General features: G+C 34.6%; 2 protein-coding genes and 1 long non-coding RNA gene across 3 annotated transcripts in view; 1 reads left to right on the top strand and 2 right to left on the bottom strand.

Annotated features, from left to right (window-relative positions):
- Positions 1–617, bottom strand: part of LOC132061377 (disease resistance protein RPV1-like) — a 15341-nt gene extending 14724 nt beyond the window's left edge. The window contains exon 1 of the mRNA XM_059454208.1: positions 592–617. Within this exon, the coding sequence (XP_059310191.1) occupies positions 592–617 (26 nt within the window). The remainder of the gene's footprint in view (positions 1–591) is intronic.
- Positions 618–844: 227 nt separating this feature from the next.
- Positions 845–4628, bottom strand: LOC132060806 (disease resistance protein Roq1-like). The gene is made up of 2 exons (XM_059453722.1): positions 3989–4628; positions 845–1238 (listed from the first exon to the last, which is right to left on the bottom strand). Exons 1-2 carry the CDS (start codon positions 4495–4497, stop codon positions 1232–1234), a joined length of 516 nt encoding a protein of 171 aa, XP_059309705.1. The 5' UTR covers positions 4498–4628; the 3' UTR covers positions 845–1231.
- A 4128-nt stretch (positions 4629–8756) lies between these two features.
- On the top strand, positions 8757–19157 carry LOC132060805 (uncharacterized). Its single transcript, XR_009416032.1, has 2 exons — positions 8757–8931; positions 18550–19157. It is a non-coding gene; the product is annotated as an uncharacterized LOC132060805 (long non-coding RNA).
- The last annotated feature ends 1228 nt before the right edge of the window (positions 19158–20385 follow it).

Here is a 20385-nt window from a genome sequence, read left to right as displayed (position 1 = left end):
ATTGTCCCTGTGTCAAATAGAATATATATCATAACAATAAAAATATGAAACATAATAGATGATGAGGAAGCGAAAAGCAATACTCAAGTTCCAGCAAAAGCAACATTAACTTCTCTAACATTTGCCAAAAGAACCAACACCCCAATTAGTTGACAACAGATATTGTCAATTTCTCTTCTTTCTTTTAGAAGAGTTGTCTTGCCACCCATTCCTCACATCCTCACCTAAGAAACACTTCAATCCCTTACTTGACTTTCATAAGAGATGTTATTGCAGAGTATTTGGTGTTTAGCTGCAGCTTCAAATCATTGAAGCCAATCTCGTATAATACTTATTTAGCTTGAGCTCCACCCAAAATACTTCTTTCAAAGCTCGATCTAGAACTCATTTGTCAGCTTATTTGCAGATAATGAGGAGTTTGTTTCTCATATTTGCTCTAGATTTACCAATTTGGGCTAGAAAGTTCAATGATTTGAGTCAACCATAGACGAATTACAAGCTCGATGAACTGAGACCAAGCAATTCAATATTTGCTGGAAATATCAGTAACTACTCGCATAACAAAATTCAACCACCAAGAAGGTAGACTACCCAAGCTCCACAAGCAGTTCCTCCATCTAACATACAACAATCATTAAGACCTAGTTTCTCAAATGAGGAAAAGAAAGAAGGGACAAATGGAGATGAAACTTATCCAAGGATACTAACTGGTAATGACGTAAGCAATATATGAAAACAACTAACCTTTCAAATATGAAAGAGAGAAAATATTATTTACACTTGGTGCTTAAGAAAGTAGGGAGGAGAGATTGAAAAGTTACTGGAGATTCTGATAAAAAATTTATACTTACGTCTGTTACAACTTCCGTAAATTCACAACTCTGGGCATAATTACATCAGGCAATCAAATTAACCTTAACTATCTCCTACTAATATCAGTTCACCTATTCATGGCCTAATCATATCTACAATGATTCAAAAGTCTCCACAAGCTGGAGGATACATGTCAGAAGCTCAATATTTTTTATCCAATCAGGGGACCTCTAAGGGGTTTATCTGCTAATCAGTTTTTTGAGCTTACAAAGCTAGTGATAATGCATCCGATTCAATCTTCTTCCTAATAAATGAAAATTTACCTCTATCGGTTGCTCTTTCAGAGATACTGGATTTGAAGCAATTGGAAGAGTTTGATAGTTACATATCAACTACATATGTTCAACTCTGGCGCATTTCAACTCCTGGAGAAGTTGGTTCAACTAAATGACTCTCAAATTATAATCCTTTTCCATGTAGGAGAGTATATGAAATCCTATTCCTATTCCTATTCCTATTCTAACATATACTAATCATCCTATCATCCACTATATGCTTCGCTTAGCTGGTAGTACATGCAGCCTGTATGTCCCAACGCAATCTGCAGAGGTTGCTATTGATATGTCCTGTGTGAAGAAGGATATGAGGATACTAATCACCCTATCATCCACTATTGTGCAGTTGGGACACGATGGTGCATGCCCAGAACAACTAAATAACTTCTACTATGATGGTACAGGAAAGAAGTCAGAAGGAACTCAAAAAACACATGGAACACTATCCCTGCAAGCACAAGGTTAGGTGAAATGGAGGAGACAAATCAAAGACTATTTGAAGGAAAAAAAGTATACTTGGATAAAAATTCAAATGCATATTATTGCTAGCCTTATTGAGTAGGATGACAAATGTACGTGATAGATAAAATGATAGACTTCCGCTGCTCATTAAATATACAGTAAATGAATGGAGTTTTTGTACTTGTAATGTACAGTTCCAGCAACCCTTGACTGGAAAATGAATAAAATTGAACTTATTCATAAGAAAGGGAAAAAGTTACATTCAAAAGATAAATATATAACAACTACTACTACGTCTCAGTCCCAAACAACTTGGCAACGGCTATATGCATTCTCAGTGACAGTGACCATGTTACTCCATTATGATATGGAGTATAAATTTCAACGTAGTCAAACTGAATAGTTTTGTAATACACTTAGTCAAATTTAGATGGGGCATATATTTTTGAGATATGAACTAGTAGATAATAGATTTATGAAGTACTAATAGTCTGAGATAAATTATTCTGTCACAGTGTGCAGCTGACAGTAGGCGTAGTGATCAAAAAAGGAGGAATTCAAATGACATGCAAATTATACAACTTCACATGACCTAATTCCTAGATCTAAGCTAGGAACTTCAGAACTACAGCCAAAGGGTGTATTCTTTCCCATGTTCGGTTGGCCAAATTTTTTGGAGAACATTTTCTCTAGGAAAATAAGTTCTTTAAAAGTGAAGAAAATGACTTCACTAGTGGAAGTACAAGTTCCAAAAGTTACATTCCACATTGATTGTGTTCTCTTGACCCTCCAATAGACCTCATCTTCACTTCCACCCCCCACTTCCCATAGTATTTGTCTAGCTTATATATAAATGCTTTTAGGATAGTATTTTTTCTTATATACCGAACACAAGAAAAATAAGTAAGAAACCCACTTATTTTGCTGGAAAACATTTCCTTCGTATCAAAAGCATAACTTAAGTCAAAGTCGTAGCCAGCTTCACAGTTCTCTATGTTGAAATCTACCCCAACCCATCACCTGTTAGCAGTGGCGGACCCAGGATCTAAGGGTCGTGGGTGTCTTATTAAAATTAAGGAAAATAAAATCCTTAGTAGAGGTTTGAACCCAGGTTCCTGGCCACCTAAATCTTTAAAGTTCCACCTGGAAACCAAAGCACCCAGCCATGTTTTTGGTTTCTAGGGTGCTTTTTGAGTTTTTATACCCAATTTTCATATATTTTTTATATAACTATACCTAGTCTGTGTCGGGTTTAACGGGTGCTAGAGCACCATTATATTGGGCATAGGTCCGCCCCTGCCTGTTAGGGAGTTCATCTAAAAGGTACTTTGTCCAAAGGCTTTAGTCGCATATCCTTCATTTTACAGATATAAAAAAGAGAGCTTTAATAGCATAGCCAGTTGTATGGTACTGTATAATAATATATAAGTTTACTAAAATACCCTTAACCCTTAATTACAAACTAATTTATATATTAATAAAACTAAGATAAGGAATAAAATAGAACTTTAAAGAATAATAGGTGGTGGGTGGGGTTCAACAGTGGGTGGATGGTGCAGTGGGTGGGTGGTGGTGGTGGGGTAGTAGGGTGGGTGTGGGGGTGGAGGTAGTGGGGTGGTGGGTGGCAGGAAGGGTGGGGTTGGTGGGGGTGGGATGGTGGGGTTGGGTGGCAGAGGGTAGGGGTTGGAGTGGGTGTGATGGAGGTGAGTGGGGTTGGAGTGGGTGTGATGGAGGTGAGTGGGTGTATAATGGGGAAATAAAATACGTAACCACGCAAAAACCACCAAATTCATGGTTACAAAATTTGAGTTTTTTCATGATTATATAACCATGAAATTACAACGGGTTTAGAACACCATACAATATAATTTTAAAAACAATGAAAACAAACATGATTTAATAGGAAACAATACATTAATAAACCACGGAAAAAACCATCCAAATAGGGGGTAACTGATCTTTTTATTGCCGACCCACCAAAACTTAGGTAGATGGGTAGTCAACTACTAAGTGTCATCTCTACCATAATTGGAACCACAGTTCTAAGGTAGTCCTCCATTTCCTGCGCTCAGGAGCTGTGTAACTGATCGTTTATGCTTTTTCAGAAAAATATATAAATAAACAGACCAATTTTCTTTGATCTTTTTTCTTTTATAACCAGCTTGCGCTCTACTCCACTAATTCCACGGATATCTGCCACCTCCCACCAGCAATAGGTATCAAGTAACATTGGTTACCAAGGATAGAACAAATGGGAAGAAATCACCTAGTAGTATTCTTTTCTTCAATTATCTCGAAGTTAAATTTGTTAATTTCAAACAATATGCAGATGAACATGTCTCGCAAAAATTGAACTGTTCTATTGAGCTACTACTCACCAACGGGCAAGTTCAGCTCCAGAAAAATAATCTTTTAATCCCGCCATGTCAGCTGCTTTATGGAGAGCGTCCTTCCACCTCTGCACCTTCTCCAAATCAGTACCCTTGAGATCAGCCTCATGTTTGGCTAATGCTACAGCAAAGGTGCCGATTGGTCGCAATACATATGATGGCTCAACTTTATAGAAAACCAAGAAGGATTCCTGTCCTTTGTTGTGATCAACGCACTTCATGATCTTAGTGAGTTCTTCCAAGCAACAGGTTGAAGAAGCATAGTCCAAAGAAAATATGGTAATGGCAATTCTTGATTCCTCTATGGCTTCCAAGATTTCTTTTGAAATAATTGGTTCTCTGCTTTCAAGTTCGAAATCGTGTTTGAATGCATGGATTCCTATGCCTTCCAGACGTTTGTAAAGATCTGCAACAAAGCTTCCCTCGAAGTCTTGTCGTCTAAAATTCAGGAATGCATCATATTTCCTTTTTTGGACAGATTGAATTTGGGAAGCCATGAGGGAATGTTGGAGTTTTGACAGTATATCTGCGAAAATATGAGGAAAAAATATGTGGAACAACGATCAACCATCTGACAACAATCATTTATCCATTAATTGAAAGTAAACGCAGAGGAGCTGATGGGTCAACTTTGTCCCTTCTTCGTCTGAAAAAAGTGGAACTAGCGGGGAAGAACTAGTTGAATGACCTTATACAAATTGTAATACAAGTCTATGACTAATGGAATTAAAAAAATTAGTTGGTGATCCTATTGTCCAACTAACTTGGAAAGATAATGCTATGTCATTTTCAAAGTGTCCCCTATTTTATTAAAATAAGAGAAATTACATACTCCCTCCGTTTCAATTTATATGAACTCATTTGACTGGGCACGACGTTTAAGAAAGAGGATAAGACTTTGAAACTTGTGGTTCAAAATAAGCCTGAAAATTTGTGTAGAATCATTCATAAAGTGAATTTGTTTCCAAATTTAAAGAGGTCATTCATTTTGACACGGACTAAAAAGGAAATAGGTTCAAACAAATTGAAATAGAGGGAGTATAATTTAAAAGTTGTACGGTTCGTTCAGTTATTTTCTAAAAAGTATATCATACCTATTTTTGGGTTAGTCTATTGATTATAATCAAAATTAGATTTTTTGAAACCGTTCCAATCATGTCAATATTTTTTCAATATCAGTATGATTCGATTATTTTTAAATCACTATATAAAATAAACAATAAACTTTAAAGAATAAGCCAAACAAAATCAACTTTGATAAACATATTGTTCTTTCTGCTGGATTTTTGAATAAATATTTTGCTGCATTTACGTGTTGATGGGAGTATCTTAATATTTTAACTCAATTTCAATCCTTAAGCAACTAAGCTTCATCATATTCTTTTTTGTTTCTTCTAAAAAGAAAACCTTAAGTAAAAACTACGTATTTTATAAAAATTAAAAAAAAAAAAACTATATAAATTAATGATCTGGTATGTCGGCATCTTCATGAGTCACCTTCGTGTAATTGAGTGTTTTTTGGTTCAATAATACTAAACTCAGGTCAATAACGTGTAATTTTTTGTTTTATAATGGTAGGGTAGGTTTTAATAGTACTTTTAAGCGAAAAGGACACAAATGGCCGCTGGGCCATAAATAATCCACGCGCCAGCCCATCTATTCCCAAATCCAAAAATTAGCCCATAAACTATTCCTATCTGGTAGCCAAAATCTGTAGCAAGCCTTTTGTGGCGAATTTTTGGCGACTAAAAGTCGCCACAAAAGATTTAAAAAGTCACCACTAAAGGTTGGCTGGTCCAACAGCCCAAGGGTTTTTTTTTTTTTTAAAAGTGTGGCGACTTTTAGTCGCCACAAAACTCTGCTACAGGAAAATTAGGCTTTTTAGTGGCAATTAAGAAAATCACCACTAAAGGTTAAATATCCCAAAACATGTATAATATATGTATATTTAGTAAGAAATATCCCAAAAAACTCTGAGCCGATTTTTGCATATAATATGTATTAGTACCTATCTGTAATGTATAGAAACTGTATAAAATATGAATCACTAAGGTACGTATCATTTTGTATATAATATGTATCATTTGTGTATATAATTTGTATTATAGAATAAAAAATTGTATCATTTTTGTATATAATATGTATCATTTTTGTATAAAAAGTGTATATATAATTCTAGCATGTGTATATAAACTGCATCAGTCTTGTATAGAAAGTATATCATACGTATAAAAAATGTATCATAGAAACCGCATCATTGTGGTATATAATATGTATCACTATTGTATATGTAAAAAAAAAAAATCATATCATTATTGTATAATATGTGTATAATAAATGTATAATTAACGTATAATTTATATATAATAAATGTATAATTAATTTAAAGATATGTATATAAACTGTATCATTCTTGTATATAAAGTGTATATATAATTCCAGCATATGTATATAAACTGTATCATTCTTGTATCCACTACTAAATATACACATATTATACATATTTTGGGATGTTTCTTACTAAATATACACATATGAGGCAATTTTTGTATATAATATGTATCATTTGTGTATAAAAATATATATCAATACTTATCTGTAATGTATAGAAACTGTAATATGAATCACTAAGGTATGTATCATTTTTGTATATAATATGTATCATTTGTGTATAAAAATATGTATCAGTACCTATCTGTAATGTATAGAAACTGTATAAAATATGAATCACTAAGGTATGTATTATTTTTGTATAGAAAGTGTATATATAATTCCAGCATGTATATATAAATTGTATCAGTCTTGTATAGAAAGTGTATCATACGTATAAAAAATGTATCATAGAAACCGTATATTGTGGTATATAATATGTATCACTATTGTATATGTAAAAAAAAAATATCATATCATTATTGTATAATATGTGTATAATAAATGTATAATTAATTCCAGCATATGTATATAAACTGTATCATTCTTGTATATAAAATGTATATGTATATAAACTGTATCATTCTTGTATATACTACTAAATATATACATATTATACATATTTTGGGATATTTCTTACTAAATATACACATATTATACATGTTTTGGGATATTTAACCTTTAGTGGTGACCTTTTTAATTGCCACTAAAAAGCCTCGATTTTTCCGAAAGAGCCTTTAGTGGCGATTTTTTTTTTTTTTAAAAAGCGCCGGATTTCGTGGCCGGCCATTTTTTAAGCATTATTTTTGCAATTAACTCGGGGGTATTAGGCCCAAATATTAGCCAAATATGACATTACTTTGGGCCATTGGACACATAGTATCCTTTTCCCTACTTTTCATCCTCCCCAAGGCACAAGGAAAATATTTTTTAATGATTTGTGTTTACACTTAACATATAAAATACATTTTATACATATATATATTTATTCAGTTCGGTTCGGTATTTTCGGGGTCTTCTTGTAAAATAAAAAACCTACCTAATTATTCGGTACATCTATAAGTTTAAATAAGACCATACAATTTCACTAAGAAAAACCTAACAACAAGTTCCGTTAGGTTCGATTCGGTCGGTTTTCAAAATAGCTTTGACACCCCTATTAACTGTTTACACACATATATATATTGCAACTAGGTGGCCTATTTACAACTTTGCAAAGTTGTATACCAAAAACAATAGGCTACGATTCAACATTCAACCAAATAGATTCTCAAAGTCGCTATTCAGTTTCTTTTCTGAAGAAAATTCAAGCTTTTAACTCAATCTTTGAATCAATAATTGTGACTCAAACATTAGTTCAACAAACCAAATTCATTTGGGTGGTAAAAATCAGATTTTAAGGCAATCCACCATTGTTGAACAAGTTGAAAGAATTGAAGAAGACTGTGATGGGAAAATTTTCTCTATATCTTTCTCATTTCACTGTACATGTATTTATACATCTAAATCTATGCAAATAATAAAAGCAAAATTAAATAGGCTATATACTAGACTGTACACTTGTCCTATTCTAATTGTGTATTCCCTAACTGTTGGCACCTGATATTTGCCCACCAATAATTTTATTCAATTATTCGGAGTTCTTGAGTCACAAACGGAGAAAAATATACACTTTACAAATTGAAAATGACTTTACAAAATTATTCTGGCGACATTTTGTCATTTCATTTGGCAAAATATTATCAAGTATACTAGTGTATATCATCGGGTATATTGGGTATATTTTCAAGAATTTCAAATGTATTTATCACACATTTAATGCAAAATAATGAGAACAATTATTCAACTAATTGTTTTAAAGCTATTAATGTCAAATTGGTAAGTATTTTACTCCGTTAAATCAAGTAATTCAATTAATTGAGTAGATGATCAATTACGTCTCAATTTTATAATTTGTTCAACATCAATTGCATTTGCATTCAAGTGGCTAGAATTGAAATGGCCAAGTCACTTTATGCATTAATTTGTTAAAATTGAAATCTTCAATTTATTCATGTGTTAATGATAGCCATAATTAAAATGACGGATTAATTTCTACACATCAATTATGGCCACAATCGAAATATTTTAAAATTTAATTGTGACCCCTTTTGCAAAATCAACCATTTTAAAACCTTAATTGATTATTTTCGAGAAATTAGGCCAGGCCCCTTTAATTTTTTACCGAGCCCAGTCCAAGAAGGACTGGACCCGGCCCCAACCCTTTGTTCAGTCAATATACGCATATATGCGTATAACACAACCAAACAGACTCTCATTTGGTCTTGCTACGATGGAAGGGTAAAACCCCTAGCCGTCGTGTCTCTCTCTTTCCATCGTCACCTTCAATGCTAAAATAGCAAGGTTGCCACGCGTTTTTGCTTTACACAGGACCTGTGTGTCCATTTTGGGTAAAGCAGTTAATGCTTTATCCTCTCTCCACCATATCTCAGCCAAACGAGGTTAAACGACTTCTCTCTTCTGCTTTTTCTGCCATTTACGGTCAAATGAGGACGAAATCTTTAATTAATTTTGGCATTTTGTTCCTCTTATCAACGGATTCCTATTGGTTTGTAAAAATTCACCAAACCAGTTAGTCCCATGTCGAAATTGAACCACACTTTGAGGGGTTTGGGATTCTATATAAAGAACCCCACTCTCAACACATAGACACACTTTACAAGTCCCAATTTTTCGATATATACACACAATCTTGAAAATTAAGAGCAAATAGACTCAATATACCTAGGGATCTAGCAATTTTGATGGAACCTTTAATTTGCTGAGTCTCTTAGTTTAAAAATTAACTTGTTTTTTTGTTTGTGGCTGAGCTTTGGAGCAAAGGGATCTTCCAACTCCAATTTTGACTCAAGGCTGCACACAAAAAAGGTAAATTGATAACGTCCAAATCCACTCCTCAAATAGAAAGTGTACACAGCCATCGCAATACAATTTACCCCACTATGAGTCGGGGTCGAATTCACAGGGAACAATATAAAGGCGATTATGAAAGTAAAGGATTTATCACCAACTACGCTAAGCCAAACACTTTCAATATTTGATTTTTTTGATTTAAAAACTAACAAAGATAAAACTAACTAGAAAGTGGGTAAAGTGATCAATGGCCTCACAAGCAAAGGAAAACAAGAGAAATTACTCTCCAGTAAGGATCTAATGTATTTTATAATTTTACAACTAAGAGCGAGTTTATGTTAATAGATAATGATTTCTAAAATCTCATTAAAAGTCTTCCAACCAAATAAATGAATTTCACCCTAAGTTTTTTCAAGCCTTAGAGTGTGATGCTAAACACAATCAATTTAACCTCAAGTTAACTATCCTCTTCTGAGCTCAAGTTATTAGATGAGGTTTAAATTTCTAAATCCTTGCTATTTACTTTTTTCCTAACCTTTACTTTCTTTTCCAAGCAAAGGCAAGGTAAAATGGCACGCTTAATGTTTGCAACCACTAAATGACATTAAAGCTTGAAGAGTAAATAAAGAAACATTAACACACTTCATTGGAAATAAAAATTGTTTAATTCATAAGGAAAAACCCAAACTTTAAACAAGATTAAAGTGATGGAATAAAATGCTACACACTTAGATACACAATAAAAGCGAGGGTTGAAGAAATGGTTAAAGAAATTCTCATTTAGTGCTCCAAATCTTCAAACCCTAGGTATAGTTTCTTGTTCCTCCACTTGAAAGAATGGCCAAAGATGTGGGAAATTTCCCCTAAGTCTTCCTCTTATAATTTACCCATTTTCCAAAGTCAAAATATGACAAAATAAGCCCTTAACTTTCAGTTTTGCAAATCTGACCCCTTTTTGCATTTTTAGGCACTTTTTCCGTTTTCTTCAATTTGGCCTCTTTTGACTTGTTTTCACTTGTTTTCTCTCCCGATCACTTCTAAATCACATAAACCTGTAAAATAAAAGTAAATGACATTAAATGCACTATTTTATCAATCAAACATAGCAAAAATCTAAGATTAAAGAAGAGATAAGTTGGTAAAACGCCAACTTATCATAAATACTATTCCTTTTAGTTATTTTATTTAGTTGTTGATTTGTTTGTATGTGTGCTATGCTTATTTATTTTAATTATGCATTAGTTTTGTTAGTTTATTTGTTAGTTGTTAGCTGTTAGTATGCTTAGTAGGTTGGTTTAATCATTAGTAGTTTCTGTATGCTTGGATTAGCTTAAAATAGCTCAATAGGGCTTAGTTTAGCTATTTCGGGGGTATAACTTCACTGCTTGACAAAATGTAGATTAGTGACTATCTGTGGTAATTCAACATGTTCATAGTCTTCAATTAGTTCATTGATGCATATCCTATGTTTGCTTTAACTAATCTAGGCTTAATGTAGATTCAGGTGCCTATTTAGCCTCATAAACTATCATGTGCTTGTTAATGTTGGTCTGAGTATTTTCTTAGTATCTCCATGTGTTCCTATATACACCAGTGTTAATTTATATAGTTTAGGTTAGCTTGTATGTTTGTTTGAGCTGTTCATACATGTTTTATTGTCCTATATTGATGATCTAAACCAAATAACTAGTTTTGTATGCTTTCTTGGTGTTCTATCATGTTCATATGTACATGTTTTCCTGATGACTAGCCTATGTGTGTTGCCTTAGTATTCCTGTGTGATTATACATGCCTCTATCATGTTGATGTAGACTCTATTGGAAGGAATATTTGCACCTCGGTCTAGGTCAATGATATAAAGGCTCTGGGAACTTGAAACAATGTTTAAGTCCTTACTAGTATACAATGTTAAGTCATGTCTATCCTGCTTTTTATGTATTCGTGTGAGACTGTTAGTGTTTTTTTTTTTTTTTTTTAGCGGATTACCTAGTTTAAGTACCTACTTGCTAAAAATGGAACCTGAATCTGAATGCATAAAAGTTAACATACAATGTAGTATCCTGATGTTTAAGTCCTGTTTTGATGTCAGTTCAAGAGGTTTCCATGCTAGTTAAGATGACATATCTATTTACTATGTGTGTGTCAAAGTTATGTGGTAATTACTTGTCCAAATATCTGTCTAAACTTGATAATGTTGGGGTTATACATGTCTAGTGACTTGATATATGAGATAAGATGGTCAGTCTAAACATGCTATTGTTCCAGAAATGTGACATGAATCGGTCCTAGTTATTAGTTTTGTCTAAATAATAGTCCTGTCCCAGTCTAATCCACCTCACTTGATTAAGATGTTAAGAGTAAGGGTTATTTGAATGAACTTGTTTAAATGTAAGTATTAGCAGAGTCTCCTAGGTTGTGTCTGAGTAAGTAATGATAACCTATTTGTGATATGTTTAGAACCATGTCCCTATGATCTGGTCATGGTCCTTCCAATTATGTGATGTTCTTGAGTGCTAAGTGTCTTAAAGTTTATTCAATGTCTTAAAGAGTGGTCCTATGTTTAGTTTGGTCAGTCTGCATCTAGTTCATGACCTCTTATGAAGTTTGTGCCTCTGTTTCAAAACGGTAAGACTAACTAAAATACATATGGTTTTCTGTTTGAAATAAACTAGGGACCTATTAGTGTTGTCTTGATGTTATGAGCCATGTGGTTTACAATATGAGTCTGATAATACCTTAGCTGAACATGTGCATGAATCTGTTTAGGGAATGGTCGAAAGGTCTGTGATGTCCTGCATGATGAATATAAAAACATGTGATGAAAGTTTAGAAACTAGGTTGTTAGATTTCATATAGGTGTGTATTCAAATAGGACTAACATATCTCCTTTTCCTCTTTGCCATGTAAAATGTCCTGTGTCTTGAAATCTGCCTAGTATGGAAGAAGGTTATCATTAATCCTTCAGTTCTGTACAAAATCATGCTGATCTGGGAAGTCCTAATTTGGTCTATTTGTTTCTTTTTTTTTAAATACCAACTTTAACTGTTTCACCTGCTTACTCATTTTAACAAGGAAGATTAAGCTTTTACTAAAATCTGTATGATTCAATATGATAAGTTGGGGCAGGGGAAGTCATTTGTGTAGCTTATTACCTATAGACCTTACAAACCTGATGTTTAGTTTTGGTCTGAAAACCTAGAAGAAGTATACATGTGCTGCTACTGTCCATGCGTTCATTATTTCCCTCATTGTTATAGACAACACCATAGACAAGCCTAGGTACATCCTTTGATTGATTCTTTCTGGTTCCACCATATCTTGTATTTGAAAGTGTCGAGTTGTGTGGATCAAATTATTGCTGATTGTCTTGTTTTCCATGCCTTCATGACAGTCCACGATCTTCATCTATGTTAATGTGTTAATTTGAAAGGAATTCAAGGCATATACTTTCTCTCTCCATTCTCTCGGTACACGATAAGTAAACCTGCGTCAGTGGTCGTAAAACACGGCGAGAGGAGGCAAACAAACTGGAAAACGTGGACGAGGCCGACTGAAGAATGATCCATCGAATATCGGAGGCAAGAAAAAGGGGAAAAACAAAAAGGTGGGAGAATTAGTTGACAAAGGAGCCACCAGTTCTATGAGTTCCCCGACACAAGAGATGATGGCAACGGAACCCGAAATCACCCCAATTTCACAGAGCCCAGATCAACAATCGAACACCCCTGGGGAAGTGGTAACTGTAGCGTCAACGAGCACCAGAGTGATGAAGAAATTGGTACTAACCCCATCGGTAACTCCTAGCACCACCCAAAATGATAATACTCAGGTAGATAGAGTTAATCCTACAGGAGAAGACGCTAAAGTGGACCAAACAGGAGTAGCTATGGAGACTGCTGCTACCACCCAACCACTCTTCCCAGATCCAGGTCCATGGACGAATCTATTCCAAAATAATCAACTAGCAACTATGGTCTGGGAATACATTCCCCTTACGCTCATAGATGGTCAGATGGTGGTGTAATTGGAGCAAAAAGAGGTTGACGAGGAGATGGAAAAGTGGAGCAAAGCCCTAATTGCTTATGTCATTAGGGAAACACCAGGCTACAACATGATGAAAAGGTACATTAGCTCAAATCGGTTAAATGTAGTGACACATGACCTTTACTATCATGAAGAGGGCTATTACATAATTAAATTCCATACTATGGAGGACAGGAATACTATTTTTCATTCTGGGCCTTATACAATTAACAACAAACCTATCATCCTACACCCATGGAGCCCTGAGTTTGATTTTTCCCAACAGTACCCTACAGAACTTCCATTAAGGGTCAAATTCCCCAAGCTTCCTATGTCATTTTGAGGAACAAAGTCACTAAGTAGAATAGCAAGTGCACTGGGTAAGCCTCTCTTTGCTGATGAGTGTACCACAAAGCAAATGAGAGTGTCATATGCTAGGATGCTGATTCAAATCAATGTCTCTAAGCCCTTACCTAGTGAGTTTCCAATTATAGATTCTAAGGGTAACAACTTCCAACAAGAAGTTCTCTATGACTGGAAACCAGAATACTGTGATAGATGCTTGACTATAGGACACAAATGCCCAACCCAACCTAAACCCCAAGCACCACCACCAGTCCAACATAATAGAAGAAGAGATAACAGGAGAGCTGCAGTTGAGTGGAAATCTAAAGGGAACATACAACCAGTTGTGCCTACTCCTGATCCTGTGGTTGATGTACCAAGTAGCAATAATCATACCCCCCCCCCCCCCTCTCCCAAATAGCAGGGTACTATTAAACTCAATAGTAGGGGTATTGCCTAAGTCACTCCACCAATAGTCTACAGTGCTGCACCTGAACTTACTCCGCAGAACTTCCCAGAATTAATGTCAGCTACAAAGAAGGGTACGGGACAAAAATCACCATTGAGTTCTAGTGTCTCCACACTGCTTCTTGATAGAGGGGGGACTAGTTCTCAATGAATTGCTTAATCTGGAATATTAGAGGTATGAATAAGAGGTACAAGCAGAAGGAATTCAAGCAGTACTTAAGGAATAAAAGAATCACATTAGCTGGCATAGTAGAAATAAGAGTCAAAAACCATAAAGCAAAAAACATCCTGAATAATGTTGCACCTGGGTGGGAGATGCTACACAACAATAATGATGCCAAAAATGGTAGAGTTTGGGTGATCTGAGGACCTCCTGGTATAGAATTACCACTATCAAGCAAGGGGTACAATTCATTCACTGCCAGGTTAGAGGAACAACTACTGATATGGACCGCAGGTTAACTGTTATCTATGGTCATAATACACTTGATCAAAGGAAGGCTCTATGGGAAAATCTAATTGAGTGTGCAGTTGGGATTACTGTCCCATGGATCATTTGTGGGGACTTTAATGCAGTTCTACATGTCATGGATAGACGAGGAGGAAATGCCTGTTGACACCTAATTTTCACCGCATAGGACGCGTATTTTAATTCTCAAAATTCCCGAGTCAGAGACGGAGCAAGGATGCACCTTCAAAATTAAAAATTCCGAGAAAATTACAAAATTAACGTTTAATTATTATTTTTCATAAAAATTAACAATTACAAGAAGTTGCGAGTTATTTACTGTCACAAACGTAATTTGAGAAGAAGATACATATCCCGCTCCGCCCGACTCGGAAAAATTGTTAATTAAAGTCGACGTATGAATTACCGCTCATTTTTACCGCATTTGTTTCCATTTTTAAATATTGCTCAAAAGTATATCAATATTGGGCTCGTTTCGAAGCTCGTATTTTAAAATGACGTATCACGATTTTTATCTTGCCAAAATATTATTTTTACGGGGGGCATTAATTTTTTACTATATAATATTTTTTTTAAATGTGTAAATAATATACTTAACCCCACCCCCCAAATTTATTTTACTTGGAACCCGTCAGTTTATTACCCTAAGTACATTTCATCTCTTTCTCTTTTGAGAGAAACTGATGGCGGCGAGGGTTTCGACCAGGCGGCGCCACCACTGTCCCACCGTGATTTCACCATTCATCCACCATTTTTGATCCTATGTGGGTATTTCCCCACCATTTCCCATGGTGTGGGATGCCATGGGCGAGCCTATAAGGCTCTAGCCATCTTGTGCCACCACACCACAATAGGGAAATGGTGTGTGGTGATTTTCTCAGGGATTAACACCCTCCTCGTACTGTTATATCGACATGTAAGGTTTGGATTATTTTCCAACTGTCCTTTTGGATCGTTTTTGGTACGATTTTTGTCTTTTTGTGTGACTAGGTACGTTCGTGGTTTCTATTATGTACCGATTGGGAATCACTTTGTCCTTAGGTGTACTATTTCGTGCGATTTTTGAAATTTTTTTGCCATTAGTACGATTAGGATATAATCCCCTTTTGTTTTACTCGATTTTGAATTCTGATTTGTGCATGGGGGAAAATTCATGTAGAAGAGTCTAGAATCTTCCATTTTTGTCCCTAGGGTAGATTCTTCCCTACTATAAATAGATATTGTATGTGACATTAGAGGGGGATTTTTTTTTCTAGAAAAAAAAGAGAGGGCTGCTCCTAGTACTCGAATATGAGGGTTTGAATCTTTTGATAATTTACCCAAAATACATTACATATATACATACATTACTAAAATAGATATATAGATACTACTTCAATATAGAGGAGATTACTCTGAAAAACAGTGCATTACACTTGAAAAAAAAAAGCTTGTAAAAGGTTTTTGAAGTGTTTGTTGCTGAAGGCTTGATTCAATCTCCCCATTTGATCTTTAGGTTGCCTTTGCAAGAGGTAATATCCCTATCCTGCTATTTAAATCAGTTTCAGTTTTTATATGAGTTTAAATGATTATATTATTATCTAAATGTGTATTTGAAGTGTTGTTTCACTAGTTTGGATACATTTCTGCCTAGTTTAGTTAATAGTGAAGTGTTGATGTTGTTTAAGACTGATATAATGTGATTGAACCTGTTTTTGAATCATGTTCGAGGTTTGTTTTGTTGTTTCCCCTTCTAGAATTTAGAACTAAGAAATGGGATTTAGATGGTGTTGTTTGGAGCTCAATATGATTTATATCAAGTTATCTAAAGTTCCAGTTTCTTTGTTGTATGATATTGTTCATTAGGTTTGAGTATTTAATCCTTTTCTTGTAACTTTTGTTCCTTATGATGTGAATATGGTCCTGTCTAATAATAATGGATCAACTTTACCTACTAGTTTAGTTATTTGATGTGGTTTTTAATCCTAGACATAGTCTCAGACTGATTCTGCTATAAAAAGTTTAAATTTCTTCCTTTAGAAGCCTGTTAAAGTTTTAGCTTTAGAAGTCAAAATTGATCCTTTCCTAGCATTTGTTGGTTTTGAATCACCTCTAATGGTTTAACTTCCTTTAAAAGGGGTAACTTAAGGTTTTGAAATTTCCTTGTTAGTGGAATCCTTGAAATCTTGAAATTTACCTCTGAATATGTGTGTATTATTAATGTTTGCCTAGAATCTGCTATAAAAAAGAAAGAAAGAGGCTGTTTTGCTTAGACTATGGTGTGGATCTCTTTCTTATTATAACAGGCTTCCTTTTCTCTTGCTAGCTAGTTACCTAGACTATCATGGAATGCTGTTATGTTTTAATTTGGACTTTGAAATGCTAAGTAGGCAGACCTTATACATCTTTGTTGCTACAAGAAAATGAAGCCTAGTTTGTTTTGCTTTAGGGCACACATCACATACAAAATTAGAATCTGAAACACAATGAAGGAAATGCAAATGTTTCATTGCTGAAAATGCGAGATGTCGCAATCTTACATGCCAAAGTTTTACATTAGGGATAACATTGACATGTATAGAAGTAGGTAATGAAACAAACTCTTGACTGGTATTACTTCTTTTTAGAATTGAAATTACATTTGTAGTAAATAAACACCTAGACTTAGAACTAGAAGGCTCTAACAGATAAAAGTCCTTCTCTTACTTCACCAAAAGCTTGAGGACTCATCATTGAAAGGCCCTACAATAGACAGCTACTAGATGTAAATGGAATATCACATGTGAATTGTACACATAATTTATGCATAGAGAAAAGATTGTACATAAAATCTGGGACATGACAGACATTAGATAAAATGAGACCTGGCAACATAGAGATACTCCCTGTATGAGTAAAACGTACCTTGAAAGAATTAGGTAAACTAATGTTCGAAGGTACAGGGAGAGGAATAAGAAACATGAAAGAATCAGGATTATAACACATATATTCTGAAGCACCTGAATCTATGATTCTGGTGCTTGATTTTAGACTAGCAAAACATGAACACGAATACTTTAAAATAATACCAGCTACAACATTTGCATTGATTCCTTTCTGCGTCAATTTTGTCTGTTTGTACATATGCGTCATTTATGATATTTGTCCCTTGGTGTATTGCTGGTTGTGGTCATCATTTGATTTCAATGCACTGCCCAGTTGTCCCATCATCCTTTTGTGAAATTGTTGTCCTATCATCCTCTTCTTGTGAAATTGTTGCATTTCCCCTCACCTATCCTTGACTTTTTGTGAATTCAAAAACATCTAGAAACCCTATTAGTATGCAACAGTAATCTTGTGTGTGGCCCGTCTTCTCACAATGAGTACATGAGACATTAGGATTGTACTTTTTCTTTCCTTTGAATTTATGTTGTGGCTTGACAAATCTTTGTCCTGAATTGTTGAATTTTTGAGTTATATTTCCTCCTCTTTGTGGCTGAAATTTGAATTCTGAGCACTCTTTGCTTGCCCTGTTGCCATAAAAGCTACAAACTCAGCCAACAACTGATTATTTGCAAGTTTACCTTGACCAATAGCCACAAATGATGCAGAATCAGTGGAGAACTGTGCATTTGCATACACTTCTCTCTGATTCTCATCTTGCAATAAGAGAGAATAAGCAGCATTGATGCGGTAAGGGATTTATCATGAGAATGTTTCCCCTTGCCTGTGTGTTTACATTATTCAAACCCATCAAAAATTGTATTAATCTTTGATCCTCTAAAGACTTTGTTAGTTTATCTTTTCCTTCACAGGTACACACACATGAACAACATACAATGACATTTAGTGAATCCAATTCATCCCATATTCTTTTGATTTTGGTAAAATACCCATCTATGTCACTATTTCCTTGTACTAAAACAAAGAGTTCCTTTTGCAGGTGGTTAAGTTTGGCCCTATTTGATTTGTCAAACCTTTGCTCCAAACTTTCCCACAGGTCCTTGGCTATTTTGGATGACGTTACACTGTCAGCTATATCCTTTGACAGTGCATTCAAAATCCAGGAAATTACCATATCATTGCAGCAGTTCCATTGTTCATATTCAGCTGTATCTGGATCTAGAGATCTGCAACCTTCATTTATGAAATCAAGTTTCTTTTTGGTTGATAGAGATAGTAGAATGGATCTCCTCCATTCTGGAAACCCTCTTCCATCAAATATTGTATTGACCAGGGCTATTCCAAGTGAGTCGGAGAAGCCCAAGTAATAAGGATGAGTGTGAACAATAGTGAATGTTTTTCTAGCATTAGCTGATGTAGAATCTGCAGTTTCAATCATTTTCTATTTCTAAATAATCTGTAGCAGATGAAATTGAAAGAGACTTGGATCGAGCTATTGCTCTAATACCATGAAAGAATTGAAGAAGACTGAGATGGGAAAAATTCCTCTATATCTTTCTCATTTCACTGTAAATGTATTTATACATCTAAATATGTACAAATAATAAAAGGAAAATTAAATAGGCTAAAAATAGGCTATATACTATACTATACACGTGTCCTATTCTAATTGTGTATTCCCTAACAATATCAACAGCTCAATTATTCTCTCATGTGCTGGGCACGTGAGAGAAGTTTCCAAAACATACCGCTGTAATAAAACATCCAACAGTGTATAATATATCAATCACACTTGGTGTGATTCTCTGTGATGAAGCCACGTAGCATCCCATTGGACTTATCTTGGGTTTCATCTTTTGAACTTTTCCCTCTTCTTTCATCTTCATCTTCTTTCTTTCTTTCTTTCTTTGTTTTTGTCATTAATGGTGGAAAAGTTCTTTATTCCAACACAAGCTTAAATAAAGTGGGTTTTAAATTTTGAATATGATTTATTGAGAAATGGATAAAAAATAACATGTAGGGATTTAGTAGTTCAGTTGGTTGGCTATCTGAACTTTCATCTTGTTGGTGAGGGTTCAAATCCGCACATCTCCTCCCCCATTTCCCTTACCCCTATGTAATTTTTTTTTTTAAAAAAAGTAAAAGTAAAAATAATAAATAACATAAACCACAAACTTTGTACCTTTGAATGTTAGTTCCCATTGAATATTTTCTATTGTCACAACTCCGATTAAATGTACAATTAGAGTTTGGTAAATATTTTATGGAGGCCTAAAGTGCTTATTTTTGGAAAAGTTAAAGGACTAAAACTGTTAAGTTGATACTTAAGGGACAATTTTGAATTTACTACCAAAGATAGGGGACTATTTATGTAATTTTCTCGAGATGTATAAAATAGGAAATGTTACAGGACTGTTTGTTGATTCGTTGACGACTCTGTTCCTAGGTTTAGCCAATGCATAATTGATTGTATTGCATCTTTTTTATCTCATTATTTTTCGTTCACATCTTATTTCTCTTAGTTAGATTCCATGCAGGGCGGAGATCGAGTTAGGTAGGGTCAAGGGGTTCATTCAAACTTCCTTCGACGGAAAATTACACTTGTATTTTGAATTTCCTTAATGAAAATACTGGTTCTGCCACTGATTCCAAGTACTCCTAAGTTTCCCATGGATTCCCAAAGGAATTGAACCAAAATGGAAATACGATGCCTTCTTGTGCTATAAGGAAACAAATGTTCGAAAATGTAAATTGTTTTTAGTATTTAAAAAAATTAGCCTTGAATTTAGGCATTGTACACAAAAACATATGTAGTAAAGATAAAATCTTAAAGTAATTAATCAACAACACGAGTTTAGAAAGGGTAACTTGAAAA

Source organism: Lycium ferocissimum, chromosome 6 (assembly GCF_029784015.1).
Source record: "Lycium ferocissimum isolate CSIRO_LF1 chromosome 6, AGI_CSIRO_Lferr_CH_V1, whole genome shotgun sequence".
Lineage (NCBI taxonomy): Eukaryota > Viridiplantae > Streptophyta > Magnoliopsida > Solanales > Solanaceae > Lycium > Lycium ferocissimum.
Note: the sequence above shows the minus strand (reverse complement) of the source record. Positions and strands in the feature narration are given on the sequence as shown.

Coding starts and splice junctions, on each gene's coding strand:
- LOC132060806 (XM_059453722.1), bottom strand. CDS start 4,497: ATGGCTTCCCAAATTCAATCTGTCCAAAAAAGGAAATATGATGCATTC.